Consider the following 13104-nt stretch of genomic DNA (forward strand, 5'->3'; position numbering starts at 1 on the left):
GCTGACCACCCATGCTTGGCAGATGTGTACTCGAAATGACAGGCTTCTGAGTGCTGATGCGTTCCAATACGCAGGCATGGGGACTTAGCCAGGGTAGGACCAGGACTGGACCAGGGCAGGAGAGATGTGTAGGGTGCAAAGTGTAAGCAGTTGCTCCTTCTTGGGATTGTACACATCAGCATTTACCCAAGACCCCTGTAGCTTTTAAACTTCATTTAGCAGATAGAGATGGTGGAAGGATGCTACTGGATGCATTTCAGCAAAAGTTTTTGCAGACCCACCACGTACAGAGTACTGTGGCAAATACAGAGATTCCTGGGACAAGGGCCTGGCTCTCAAGGGCTTCCCACGCAGGAGGGGAGGTATAGCAGTGACCATGTGGGAGGAAAACACTCCACACATGAATTTCAGGAGGGAGAAGCTTCCAGCTAGGGAAGACCATTTTTGGAAAATGTTTCACATACATGAGGACATTTGGGTTGGACCTTGAAAGATGGGTAGCATTTCTCTTCCCACCCTAGTTAGTTGTAATTTAGCCCCAATTATGGAGCAGCAGCAAAGAAGAACTCAACACCCAGACACCATGACATTTCACTTTTTATTTCTGCCTCTTTCCATTCATTTCAAACATTTGCCAAATGAACTTTTCTATATTAAAATCCCCAAACTGCTTTTTTGTTTTTTCCTTAACACATCATGGACCCTTAGCGAGCAGTTCGGTCGCTTAGCGAGCATCTTAGTAAAGGATCATTTTTCAGAGCTGTGCAAACCTTGTAATAGGCAAATGATAATGTGCTTTATGGTACCCTTACTGTGGGGCCTGGCAGTTGTTTCTGGATTAACTTATAAATGAAGAAACCTATTGCGAATATCTTGGTGCTTTGCAGGAAAGCAATAGAATTTTCCTCCTGGGTCTGATTATTCCTTGGGTTAGAATTACAGGAGCAGAATTTAAAAGATAAAGGAATAAGTTGATTAGTCTTCATTCACATCACCTTGACATTTTTTTAAAGATTTTATTTATTTATTCATGAGAGACACAGAGAGAGAGGCAGAGACATAGGCAGAGGGAGAAGCAGGCTCCATGCAGGGAGCCCAATGTGGGACTTGAGTCCAGGACCCCAGGATCACGCCCTAGGCTGAAGGCAGATGCTTAACCTCTGAGCCACCAGGTGTCCCAACACATCACCTAAACTTAAACATCATTCACATTTCATTACATCTTTTTTTTTTTTTGCTGATAATAAGTTGTAAGTACCATGACATTTTATCCCTAAGTAACAGACTATGGACCTCAAAAAGACCTATTCATACTTAACCACAGCACCATTGCCACACCTAAAATATTAATACTAATTCATCAGTATTATCACAGATTTAGCTGTGGTCAAATTTCTCTACTTCCTTCATATTTTTCTGGTATGTTTGAATCAGGATTCAGATAAGATCTATGAAATGTGTTTTATGGTGTCTTTTAATCTATAGATTTCCTCCTCCTCCTCCTCTTTTTGCTTTGTCCTTGCATTTCTTTAAAAGAATGACAAAGGGGCACCCTAAAAGAATGACAAAGGGGCACCGGGGGGATGCATTTGGTGAAGTGCCTCTCTCCCTCTCCCTCTGTCTCCAACCCCTCCTTGCTCTCTCTCTCTTAAAGAAAAAGCATGACAGAGTAATTCCCTCTCTCCCTCTGTCTCCAACCCCTCCTTGCACTCTCTCTCTTAAAGAAAAAGCATGACAGAGTAATTTGTCCTGGATGTTTTCCCATAATCTGAATTTTGCTGGTTGCATTCTCATGGTATTTAATGTGTTTATCACCTCTATTTCCTGAAACTGGTAGTTAAATCTAGAGACTTGATCAGATTTTATCTTAAAATATTTTTTGCAAGGATATTTAATAAGTGGTAGGTCTGCTTCCATCAGCATGCCCACAATGTCTTAATATCTCTCAGAGCCACTGATGATCATTTCTCAGATCCGTCAGTTTGTTAGGGTTGCACAAGGGGTTTTAAAATTTGAACAGCCATCTGTTCTCTTTTTTACATGTCACGGACTTGAGGAATGAACGGATAGGATTTCAGTAGGTGGAATGAGGCTATTGCAGACAGGAGGAGTTGTCCAAGGCATCATGTCAGAATGAGCAAGTTTTATTCTGGCAACAAGTCTAGTTTGGCCAGAGCTTTTGTCGAGGAATGGTGGAGGAGTTAACAGAAGGTTGTGCTAGGGAGAATGGACTTTACTCAGTCATCTGTAGAGAACCGTAATTGAGCAGGTTTAGAATGCCAGTTGTCTACATGGCCCAGGAGTGTGGTGTGTGGAGCATAGGGATCTGTGTAACCTGGCTTGGGGGTGCAGAGGGGTAGAGGCTGGCCCTGCTGACAGGAGACAGGTGGGCACAGTGTGGCCTTATGAGCAGAGTCAAGGAGAAGGAGGTGCTATAGAGGATGTTGAGGTGTTAAGCCTCAGAAACCAGGAGTGGCACTGGTCTTAGAGTAAGAAAACCAAGATGTGTGGAACAGGTTTTGTAGGGTGGGAGCTGGCTTTTGCTTAACACAACTTGAGCTTGTGGGGTCAGCAGAACCACAGTGGACAGGTTCCAAAGGTGGGGTGAGCAGGGGGGTCTGAAGGCTGGGGAAGTTGAAGATGCAGCCTCATGGATGAGAGAAGTGGTGAGGGGGCCAGGTGAAGAAGAGTAGTTATCCGAAAGGAAGCTCCTGACGTCTGGGGCATGGAGCAGGATTCCGGGAAGGAGGTCCGGTTGTAGGAGCTGCTGAGAACTGAAGGGAGATGAAGACTAAGAGGAGGGAGCCCATGGCTTCCTAGTGAGGAAGGAGGTCCTCCATCCTTACACATTCCTTCCATCAGGCAGTGAGAGATAGAAGAGGAGAGAGCCAACCTCCTGGGATGGGGGGTAGAAGGGTGGAGAGGATCAGCAAGCACACAATGTCTTGATGCCTCTCAAAGCCACTGATGATCGTGGAGGGGAGAGGTTTTGTTTTTAACACAGGAGATGGAGATGATGTTGAGATAATGTGGGGCAGCACAACTCGTGAAGAAGGAGATGTTGGAAATGCAAGGGGATGGGGGCAGGGAGCACAGGCAGCTTGCCGCTTCTGTATTCCCATTGAGGCCTTTCACGGGGCGCCATTCTCCCCGAATCTTGTTTACGGCGCATCTCCTCTGGTTGCCGAGAGCTCCTCCAGGGAAGCGCCTCCCATTGTTCCCCAGGGGATCCTCAGTATCAAGCACTGTGCAGGTTACGAGATGGATGTTAATGAATGAATGAGAAATCATGGTGAGCTGATCAAGAGTATGCTCTTGCACTGGAGAGACTGTGGTTCAAATCGCCACCATGTTGTTTACCAGCTATTTGATCTTTTGGGCAAATCATTTAACTTGTCTAGGGCTCTATTTCCTCATGTAAACAAACTGGGAATTATTATACTTAGTGGTTCACAGGGTTGTGGGGATTAATGAAATAATTCAGTTAAGTTTTTGCATCTCGTATATAGTGAAAGCTTGACATATAGCAGCTTTGGAAAATGAACAGACTTATGAGTGCAGGTAGACTTACGGGGGCACGTGATCCTGAGACCAGGATGGCGGGAAGAAAAGGTAAATGGGATATAGAGGAATGCAGGTATTGAATGATTACATGGTGAATTGTCTCCTCAGAGAGGCAGGAAACCACATGCTTAGCTGAGATGAGTAGAAGCCTTTGTTCCAGCCACTGAAGGGGTGCATGGTCATCCCCCCATAAGAGGCAGCCGTGGTACTCAGCCACACGTCTATGTGGTGGACATGGTTGGCCTGGCCACCGAGCTCGGCAGACTGGGGGACTGAAGATCACTTAGCTTATGGCTGGGAGATGTGGGCCGGGGTGAACTCTGGGACCTGCCCCTGGTAGGGACTATGGAGGGCATGGGGTCTTGGAGCGCTGGCAGGTGGCAGACAGCAGAAGGGGTGGGAACATGGGAGGATCTCATCTGAGAAGGGAAACCCAAGATTGAAGTCTGGGAGGTGGAGTGTGTGCAGAGCAGCACAGGATGTGTGCTCATGGAAGAGCCCCGGTCCCTTAGAAGACATCGTACAGAACACTGTCAGCAATCTCTTGGTCTCTACTTGCCTTGATTTCCTCACCTCTAACATGGTTTATAACCTATTTGAAAAAGAGGCATGCAACTGGATAGCTAAACAGTATTAAGTGATGCATGCTTTTAATCATCTGGATTAGCACCTACCAGAAAACATTTGAGACAATGCATTTTTTTCGTGATCTTTATCCTTTTCTCTACAACTACTTGCTTCCCCCAACCCCAAACAGCATCTCAGAATTGTCAGGTTGAATAGAAATGAGAATAATTCACATTGTATAGAAGTTACTGCTGTTGGGGTAAGCAACTCTTAGCATCTTTCCCAGATTGGCTCACACAGAGGCATACAGCCCACAGGAGGTAGAATGAATCTTGTAGGTGTGGGGAGCCGAACTGGGTAGGACGGCTCCTTCATGAAAGGGTTAGTGAGGGATTAGTTGGTAGTGTCAGTTGAATGTCCACCGTGTGCTCAGACATAGCAAGCCCACTTGTACATCTTAGCTTTCTTCCCGTGACAAGGAACTGTATTCCATCCAAGCCTAGAATTCTAGGTGTTTCTCATTGTGAGCTGTTACTTTGCATGGCTTGATTTTTCTTTCCTTCTCATTTTCTGGTCTTCTCCTTTGGCCAGATCTACTCCCAGTGGTAATTATGCTGAGGGGGGCTTGAATTCCAGGTCCAGTGATGGTTCTACTCCATCTGTACATCCTTCCATCCAAGAAATACATATATGAATGGTTGCTAAGGGGCGGGCATTTGCTCAGAATTGTGACTATCGATGTGCCTTAGGCAAGACCCTTAATCTTGTGGAATTTACATTTTTGTGAGGGATGTCAATAAACAAGGTGATGAGTGATGGATGAGGGACAGAGAGTGGGTGGTTCCAAAGATAAAGACCTGCCCTGTGCTAGAGTTTATAGACATAGAGGTCACGCCACAGAGCGAGGGGAATCCAGAGAAAGGCCTAAAATAACGTGAAGAGTGAACAGCATTGGCTGTCTTTTGTCAAGAGGCAACTTTTCTCCTATTTTGTGTGGTGATGCTGAAGCCCCAGGAGAACAGTTCAGAACCGTGTGGAGATGTTCACACCTGACACACCTGAGAGCCTACATTCATGGAATGGGGTCTTCTGTTGCCAGCCTTTGTTTTTTTCTTCTAGGAATGGGCACGCTCTCCTGGCATTCATGTTCTCTCGACAAGAGGGCAAGCTGAACCGCCAGCAGACCATGGAGCTTGGCCATCACATACTGAAGGCGCACATCTTCAAGGTGAGGCACACCATGCGAGGAAGCTTTCATTATCATTTTGAAGGTTTTTGGTTTTGGAGATTTCTAACAGCTCTCTCAGCCCTCCCAGAGCTTTCCAGGAACCCCATTTGTTTTTCCTCCTTTGAATCTCTTAAAAAGTTCATTTTCACGTCAAGATTCCATTTCATTCATTCCCCCTTTGTTTCTTGGTCATTTGGTTGGTGAGGAGCCTGAGCTGTATCACCTGTGGAGTATCGCACACCCTGGATTTTCTCATCATGTCCTTATTTCTCATGGACTAGTTTAGCATGTTTCTCTTTGCTCTGGATTTCCTATCAGGTAGTAGTTCTATCTAGAGGCTTAATCAGGTTCAGAATTGATTGTTGCGCATGCTCTCTCTCTCTCTCTCTCTCTCTTTTTTTTTTTTTTTTTTTTTGGTGGGCAGAGTGTCACAATTACTTTAGAGTTTAAACTCTAAGATCAGGAGGTATAGATTTGTGCTTGCTTCTCTTAGCGACTTTTTACCAGTAACTACTGGACTCTTCATGGAAGGTTATAGGATGGTGATATTCCAATGTTTGTTCTTCCTTTATTTGATTGTGGAACTTCTATACAAGAAACATTCTCCTCATTGCCATCTCTTTCCTCAGATGTAGTGTATGTAGCAAAGGCAGGCTCATTTCTTGACTGCTGGTTTTACAGAGGGAAGTCAGGCTCCTAGGTCCAGTGTCCTTGGGCCACAGCATTTGCCCTCCGTTAGTGCCTGGCTGCACCCTCCCAGGGGGACCCCTTGCAGCCTGATGCACCCTAGAAAGGGGATGATGACGCCCATTTGTCTCGTATTGCTTCCAGGGCCTCAGTAAGAAGACGGGAATCTCTTCGAGCCACCTCCAAGCCCTGTGGATCGGGTACAGTACCGAGGGGCTGTCTGCTGCCCTCGCCTCTCTCAGGAACCTCTACACTCCCAACGTGAAGGTGAGCGAGCCCCTGCACGGAGAGCCAGAGCCCTCCACCCCCTCCCACATCCCTCCAGCAGTCCTGCTTCCCTCTGCCCTCCCCAGGGGGTGGCCCGAGGGGCTGGTAGAGCTCCAAATGCTGCTTTTTCCCTGGTCTAAATCTCACGGGCTTTGAGTGCCCCATTACTGGTTCTCTTCTAGAAGTTTAGCTTTTGCTTGGGCAGGAAAATGTGGGCTGCCGTGTGAGCACGTGATGACTCTTTCAGAGCGGATGTGATCAGGAAGCAATGCACAAAGGAAACCAAAGGTCAAAGGGAGATTTACAGGGAAAATATATTTTTTTTAAGCGTCCTGGGTTTCTAACCTGGACTGTCTCTTTATGGTTCATAGGAAATTAAGCTTGATGAGCGACAGTGAAGCAATAGGTACACAGAGAAAACACTATTGCTAAGAGTCACGTGTAGATGTGTATTTGTGACCACGCAGCATGTAGCAGCATTTGGCCCGCTGTTGGGCAAGAGCGTCCTCACTCTTGATCAGTGGCTGACTGTCACACTACTCTGCTGTGCTTTGTAGAGTAGATTTCCTTCCTCCTTTAACCGTATCTAAGAACCTAAAACATGTGAAGGCCAAGTGTCTGGGCAACAAGGAAGGGCTAATTCCCAAAACCAGTGTGGGGATGACTGCTGTGCATTACAGCAGCTTAGAGCCATCTTGTCTAATACGAAGTAGAAAGATCATGAATGTCTCCCACTTGACATGGCAGCCAGGCTCCTGGCCGTTCAGCCCCAGGCCCTGACATGCTGTGCTGCACACAGAACCTCCGAAGTGCTTTCCCAGGGAGCCAGGTCCTCCCCTTCAAACACCTCTGTGAACACAGTCATTCCTTTCCCCCGCTCAGTAGCATGAAGGGTGAGTATAGTAAGTCGGTGGGGGAGGGCACGTGAAGAGTGTCCCGGGGACGCTTCTCCCCCACCCCTACTGTCCGCACATCCCGCCCCCAGCACCAGCACCCAGCTGTGCATCTGGGAGTGTGGATCTTGCAGAATGCTTCGTGGGTAGATAGAGTTGTGCCCTCTTTCTCCCTCGTCTGCCTTCCTCGTGCCTGGAGAGGGTAGAATGAGCAGACTGAGGAGCCCAGGTGCAGGATGTGGCATTGCTCTGCTGGAGCCTGGATGCTCTGTGCGGCAGCTCGGTGTTGGTCAGAGAAAGGCCGCCGTACCCAGATGGACACACGCTGGGGCTTTGCCAAGATAGAAGCAGTGCCTGGTGCAGGCAGACTCAGCCCTGTTAGGGCTCCAGGCTTGATGAGCAGAGGGCACCTTGGATTTCCACCTGACTCCCCTCTTGGCTGGGCACCTGACAGTGAAGCACCCTGGAGAGCTGCTCACGGGCACCGGGTGCCCTGCCCCGCTCCCTCACTTCCCGGACTGGCCGACGGAATCCACGTGAATGGTTTGCCAGGTCGTTGGATAGGGACGCTGGTTCCTGTAGTTCAGGAGAGCTGGCTCTTACTGATCACAGGGAGTCTTCCTCCCGGGAGCAAGGAAAGGTGGAGAACGTGGCTGAATTTAGATTTCACGCGGTGAAGAAGTCATATTAAGAATTTTTGTTTTACTTCAATTTTATAGAAATGAGAGTTGAGGTTACTGTGATAACATTGTTTCATCTTTCATTTCAGCTAAAAGTATATCTTTTGGCTTCTCCGTAATTGGTAAAATTCTGTAATGATGAGGAAGAAAAATAGTAAAAATGGCAACATCTGGTTTCACTACCTGAATGAATTACAGGCACAGGAGAAGTTACTCTTAATGTGGAGAAAAGTCAATGGGAAGTGTCATACCCTGTTGAGTATGAGTTTTTAAGGCAGTAAACTGAAAGGTACAGCGTAAGAATGTAATGAGCTTGACCCTCCTGAGATAGTAGACTTTCCTTTTCAACATACTCACAAATTTAAGAGTTATTTATCTTTGTTTTATACAACTCCAGTGTCACCTACATCCACACGATGCCCAAATTTATAACTTGGTTATAGAATTTTAAGGCTTTCCATTATCCTTCCATTTCTTTTATCTTTCAAGGAAAAAGAAAAGGGTTTTCACAGAATCTTGAACAAATTACAGTAATTTAAAATTATGCATGCAATTAAGGAACTTTTTTTAGAGACTATTAAATGTTGTCATACAGGAATGAATGTCATTTTGTGCAATAATTGCAGTTTGCCACTTTGGTAAATCAAAGTGACTTGCACCAGAATGATTACTTAGTAGATGAATTTTAATTTTACTGGCATGCCAGTGATTTCTAGCAATATAGTCTCCCCTCACCAGGCCAGGGTCATGCCAGCCCACTGAGGTCCAGGCCACCTGTGCCTCTAGGCTCTCACCCAGCGGGTGGTTTTGCTCACATGGTCACATATGAGTGGCAGCCAGCCAAGGGCTTCCCAAGGCTGTGGACTGGGAAAATTCAGGCTGTGATTTTTCCAGCCAAGGCAGAGGTAGGGAAGAGGAAACAGGAATGAGGCAGGGACTTTGGCCTGACTTCCCTTGAAGGAAAGGATCCAGTCATATTCTGCATGACAATTAGGCAAGACAGGTGTAAAACAGTTGTGTTGTTGTGAGCTTGTGGAGTACTTGAAAAACTGAGGCTCCGATGCCACCTCTATTTTCCATGATCTCATTGGCTTTGCCTGTCTCTCCCAACCCCCTTTTTTATTTTCTTGCATTTGTTAAACCAGAAGTTTATAGGCAATATTGCCATTTCCAGATGTTATCCAGGGAGAGCTTATGTGGTGATGATCAGGAAATTTCTATGTGGTAAGGAATAAATGTGTAGGATGAACCATTAAACCCCTTCCTTGAATGCAGAGTAACCTTAGCTGGAGCTGCTGGAGCTGCTGGACCTTAATTAGCTTTGTGCACAGAGCTGACCTGTGCCTTACCCCTCTGAGTCTCTGTTTTCCCACCTGTCAGACTGCAGGCACCAGAAGAGCCTGTCTCGTAGTGATCAGAAACCTTAAGATGTTACCACTTGTGGAAGAACATTTGGCATCTATTGCATGATATTAAAAAACAAAATTCAACTGAGTACATTTGAAGATGTAATTGGCTTTATTAAGGGATTCATGACTCAGGCAGCATCCCACCTGCACGTAGAGGGAGAGGGGCATCTTGTACAAAATGCAAGGTGTTCATAGGAAGGAGAGTGAGGGAAGAAAGTTACAGCCAAAGTAAAGACGAGACTGTTCCAGGCAAGGTCACCTTCCCTTAGGAGAAAGGGCAGGGGCCCTCTGCAGGTTTCCTCCTCTTCCTCTGGTGGATAGAGAAGACCCATGGGAAGATTACCTCAGTGGTACTCATCGGAAAGTTTCAGATATACAGGTTAAGACATTTGTGGAGGAGGTTGAAACTGCAACCACGTCAGGTATGAAAGCCCCGGTTTGGGATGTGGCTTGGCCAAGGTACACCCCTTTGACGTGGTTTTCTTTTTAACAATGGTCGAGTGAGTTTTTATTAGGTTTTGCCTACTTTCAGGGAACTGAGACTCTGCTGTAGGCACCTGAGAACTTCTGGATGTGCCTTTGGTGGCTGTTAACAGAAGCTGCCTACATCTCCCCTCAAATAAGCAGGAGATTTCCCTGCTGCTCTGGGCTAGTGACCGCAGGAGGTACCTCTGGGTTGCCAGGCACCTGGGATAGAGCTCCCTTCTATGCCTTCCAGGGATCAGGGACCAAGGGTTTGTAGCTCCTACAGAGTCTGCGAAAGGTGACCGACAATAGCAATTAATATTTGTTTAGCACTTACAGGATGCTGAGGGCTGTGCTAAGGGCTATAGGTGTGTGAGGCATGTTTTTTTTTTTTTTTTTAAAGATTTTATTTATTTATTCATGAGAGACAAAGAGAGGGAGGGAGGGAGGGACGGACAGACACAGGCAGAGGGAGAAGCAGGCTCCGTGCAGGGAGCCCGATGTGGGACTCGATCCTGGGTCTCCAGGATCAGGCCCTGGGCTGAAGGCAGCACTAAACTGTGGAGCCACCGGGGCTGCCCAGGCATGTTCTTTTTTAAATCTTCACAGCAACTCCAAGAAGTGAAACACTTTGGTCCGTTTTTCAGATGAAGACACTGAGGCTGGAGGCAGTTGGCAGTGTGCCCCAAGTCACACAGCGGAAGGGTGCCAGGCTCAGAGCAAGCCTCAGCTTTGCATTTATCACCTGATGTGTTTACAGCCGTGGCTGCCAACTGGAATCCCTTGGGAGCCTTTGGCACCATGGCCAAGTCAGAATCTCCAAGGGTGGGCCACCAGCATTGGAAACTTTGAAGCTCCCAGGTGGTTTCAGTGTGCAGCAGGGTTAAGAACTGTGGGCCAGGGGAAGAGCCATCAACCGACGGGGGTTAAGTGATAAAAATACCAGCAACATTACACCAACAAAGGAAATATTTTTCCCAAGAAGCAGATAAAGTATGAGTTGACGACAGTTGTCTTTTGGAAAGCTCTGCCTCTAAGCACAACCTTCCAGGGAAAGTCTTGTGAGGAATTCAGCAAGCAAATACTAAAAGTGCACCTTCCAACATTATTAGCAGAGTACCTATTAGGTGGAATGGGATGGCACACTGTTGTTTCCTTAGGAAGCAACTGAAGCACAGAGAGATTGTGTAGTTTTTGGAAAAACGCAGCAGGGTCATTGGGTGGTAGATGTAGTGATCAGAAAAAGCAGGTTATTTTTCTGGGAGTCTTGTGCTGCTGACAGTCCAATGAACATTTTAACATGTTCTGTTTTTCTTTCAGGAACTCTTCCTTGTAAAGAAAAGAGTATTTGCGTTTACTTTGGGCATTACTGTTAAATTATTTAATTTTTATTTTTAAATTTAATTTAATTTTTATTTAATTTAAATTTAAAATTTTTTTAATTCTATGATGATTGATTAATTGCCAGAAAAATGAATTTTCTATTTTTATTTAAACAGTGAGTTTTCAGAGTGTGGTCTGCTCACCAAACAGCATCCATATCATCTGGGAACTCATTAAATCGCCTAGTCTCAGGCCCTACTCCAGGCCTACTGAATCTGAAATCTCTAGGAGTGGGGCCTGAGGATGTGCATTTTCAGTGTCTTTTTTAAAGAAAAGGTTTTTGTGGGGTTTTTTATTTTTAATCTTGGTCAAAAAAACCCATAAAATTTACCATCCTAACTGTTTTTAAGAGCAGAATTCAGTAGTGTTACATATACTCATATTATTGCGCAATAGATCTCCAGAACTTTTTCATCACATAAAACTAAAACACTGCCCTCCTTAAACAACTCACTTCTTTCCCTTCATTCCCTGGTAAACCCCCATTCTACTTTTCTCTCTCTAAATTTGACTTCTCTAGGTACCCCCATGTAAGGAGTGTCCGACAGTGTTTGTCTTTTTGTGACTGGATGTTTTTACTTAGCATCACGGCCTCAAGGTTTATACAAGGTGCAGCACGGGACGGGAGTGCCTTCCTCATAAGGGCTGGATGATACTCCATTGCATGGACGCACCCCTTCTGTTCCTCCATTCACGAATCCACAGACATGTTAGTTGGCTTCCACCTCTTGGCTGTTGTGAATAGTGCTACCATGAACATGGGGGTACAGAGATCTCTTTGAGATCCTGATTTCATTTCCATTGGATATATATTCCCAGGGGCAGGATTGCTAGATCTTGAGGAAGCTCCGCCTGGGTTTCCACAGCAGCTACCATTTTAGATTTCCACCACCAGGAATGTGCGTCCTCAGTACCTTCCCAGGCTGTACTGTTGCACACTCTAGTTTGAGAACCCCTGGTCTAAAGTAAGGATGCCGTCTCTCTCCACAAATGCTGTTGTGACTGATGTTGACGTGAGAAATTAATCTTGTTGGGGGGACATCATCCAACAGGTGAGCCGTCTCCTGATTTTGGGAGGGGCCAACGTGAACTACAGGACAGAAGTGTTAAATAATGCCCCGATCCTGTGCGTCCAGTCTCACCTTGGCCATGAGGAAGTGGTCACTCTGCTCCTGGAATTCGGCGCCTGCCTGGAGGGAATGTCCGAGAATGGCATGACCGCCCTCTGCTATGCTGCAGCTGCTGGCCATATGAAGCTAGTGTGTCTGCTGGCCAAGAAGGGGGCCAGGGTAAGCCAGTGGCATTCCCTAGTGAGTGGGGATGGGGGTGGGTAGGGGGAGATCGTCTTGGCCTTGCCAGAATTATCCATCAGGGGGCCAGCCTCTCTGCTTTGTCGAATTGCAACAAGTAGAAATTGCCACATCAGCAGAAAGGGTGAGCTGCGTGTGCCAGCCATTGCCTGATGTTGGTGCTCGGTGCAGCCTTGGGGCGAGAGGGGGTCATGTGTTTTGCTCATAAGCTCTTAACTCTGCTTGAGAGGAAGCTCCCAAGCAGACCAAGGGGTCTGCTCAAGGGGAAGCAGACCACCAAGGACACCCCTGGCCACAGGCGGCGGGAGTGGGGGTCATCCTTTCAAAAGCCTGGAAGGGGTGACCTAGAGCTCAGCCACAGATTTTAACACAGGGCTGGATTGGTTGAAAAGATTTTAGGTGTTTCATGTTCTTTCCTCTCTTCAGCCTATTCCATTTCATTTCATGTCTCTTAAACAATACAGTGAACTCTGTGGCTCTCAGAAGCCGTGTGCTTGGGCCTGCTGGAGCTCCGGCCTGCGGGAGCTGGACAGCCCAGAGTCTTCCCTTCTCCCTGCCCCAGGGTGTAGGTGCAGCTCGGAGCCTGTGTGCCTCAGGCTCCTCCTCTGTAAAATGAGCAGGACGATGGTCTCTAGCACAGGGCAGCTGTGT

The 13104-nt window shown here is 46.7% G+C and overlaps 1 protein-coding gene across 8 annotated transcripts in view; it reads left to right on the top strand.

The window, feature by feature from the left end:
- Positions 1-13104, top strand: part of TANC1 (tetratricopeptide repeat, ankyrin repeat and coiled-coil containing 1) — a 226500-nt gene that overhangs the window by 180653 nt on the left and 32743 nt on the right. For all 8 annotated transcript variants that reach the window (XM_072751614.1, XM_072751620.1, XM_072751622.1 and 5 more), the window contains 3 exons: positions 5251-5359; positions 6191-6313; positions 12196-12432. In XM_072751614.1, coding sequence (XP_072607715.1) covers positions 5251-5359; positions 6191-6313; positions 12196-12432 — 469 coding nt within the window. The remainder of the gene's footprint in view (positions 1-5250; positions 5360-6190; positions 6314-12195; positions 12433-13104) is intronic.

This window comes from Vulpes vulpes, chromosome 3 (genome assembly GCF_048418805.1).
Source record: "Vulpes vulpes isolate BD-2025 chromosome 3, VulVul3, whole genome shotgun sequence".
Taxonomy (NCBI): domain Eukaryota; kingdom Metazoa; phylum Chordata; class Mammalia; order Carnivora; family Canidae; genus Vulpes; species Vulpes vulpes.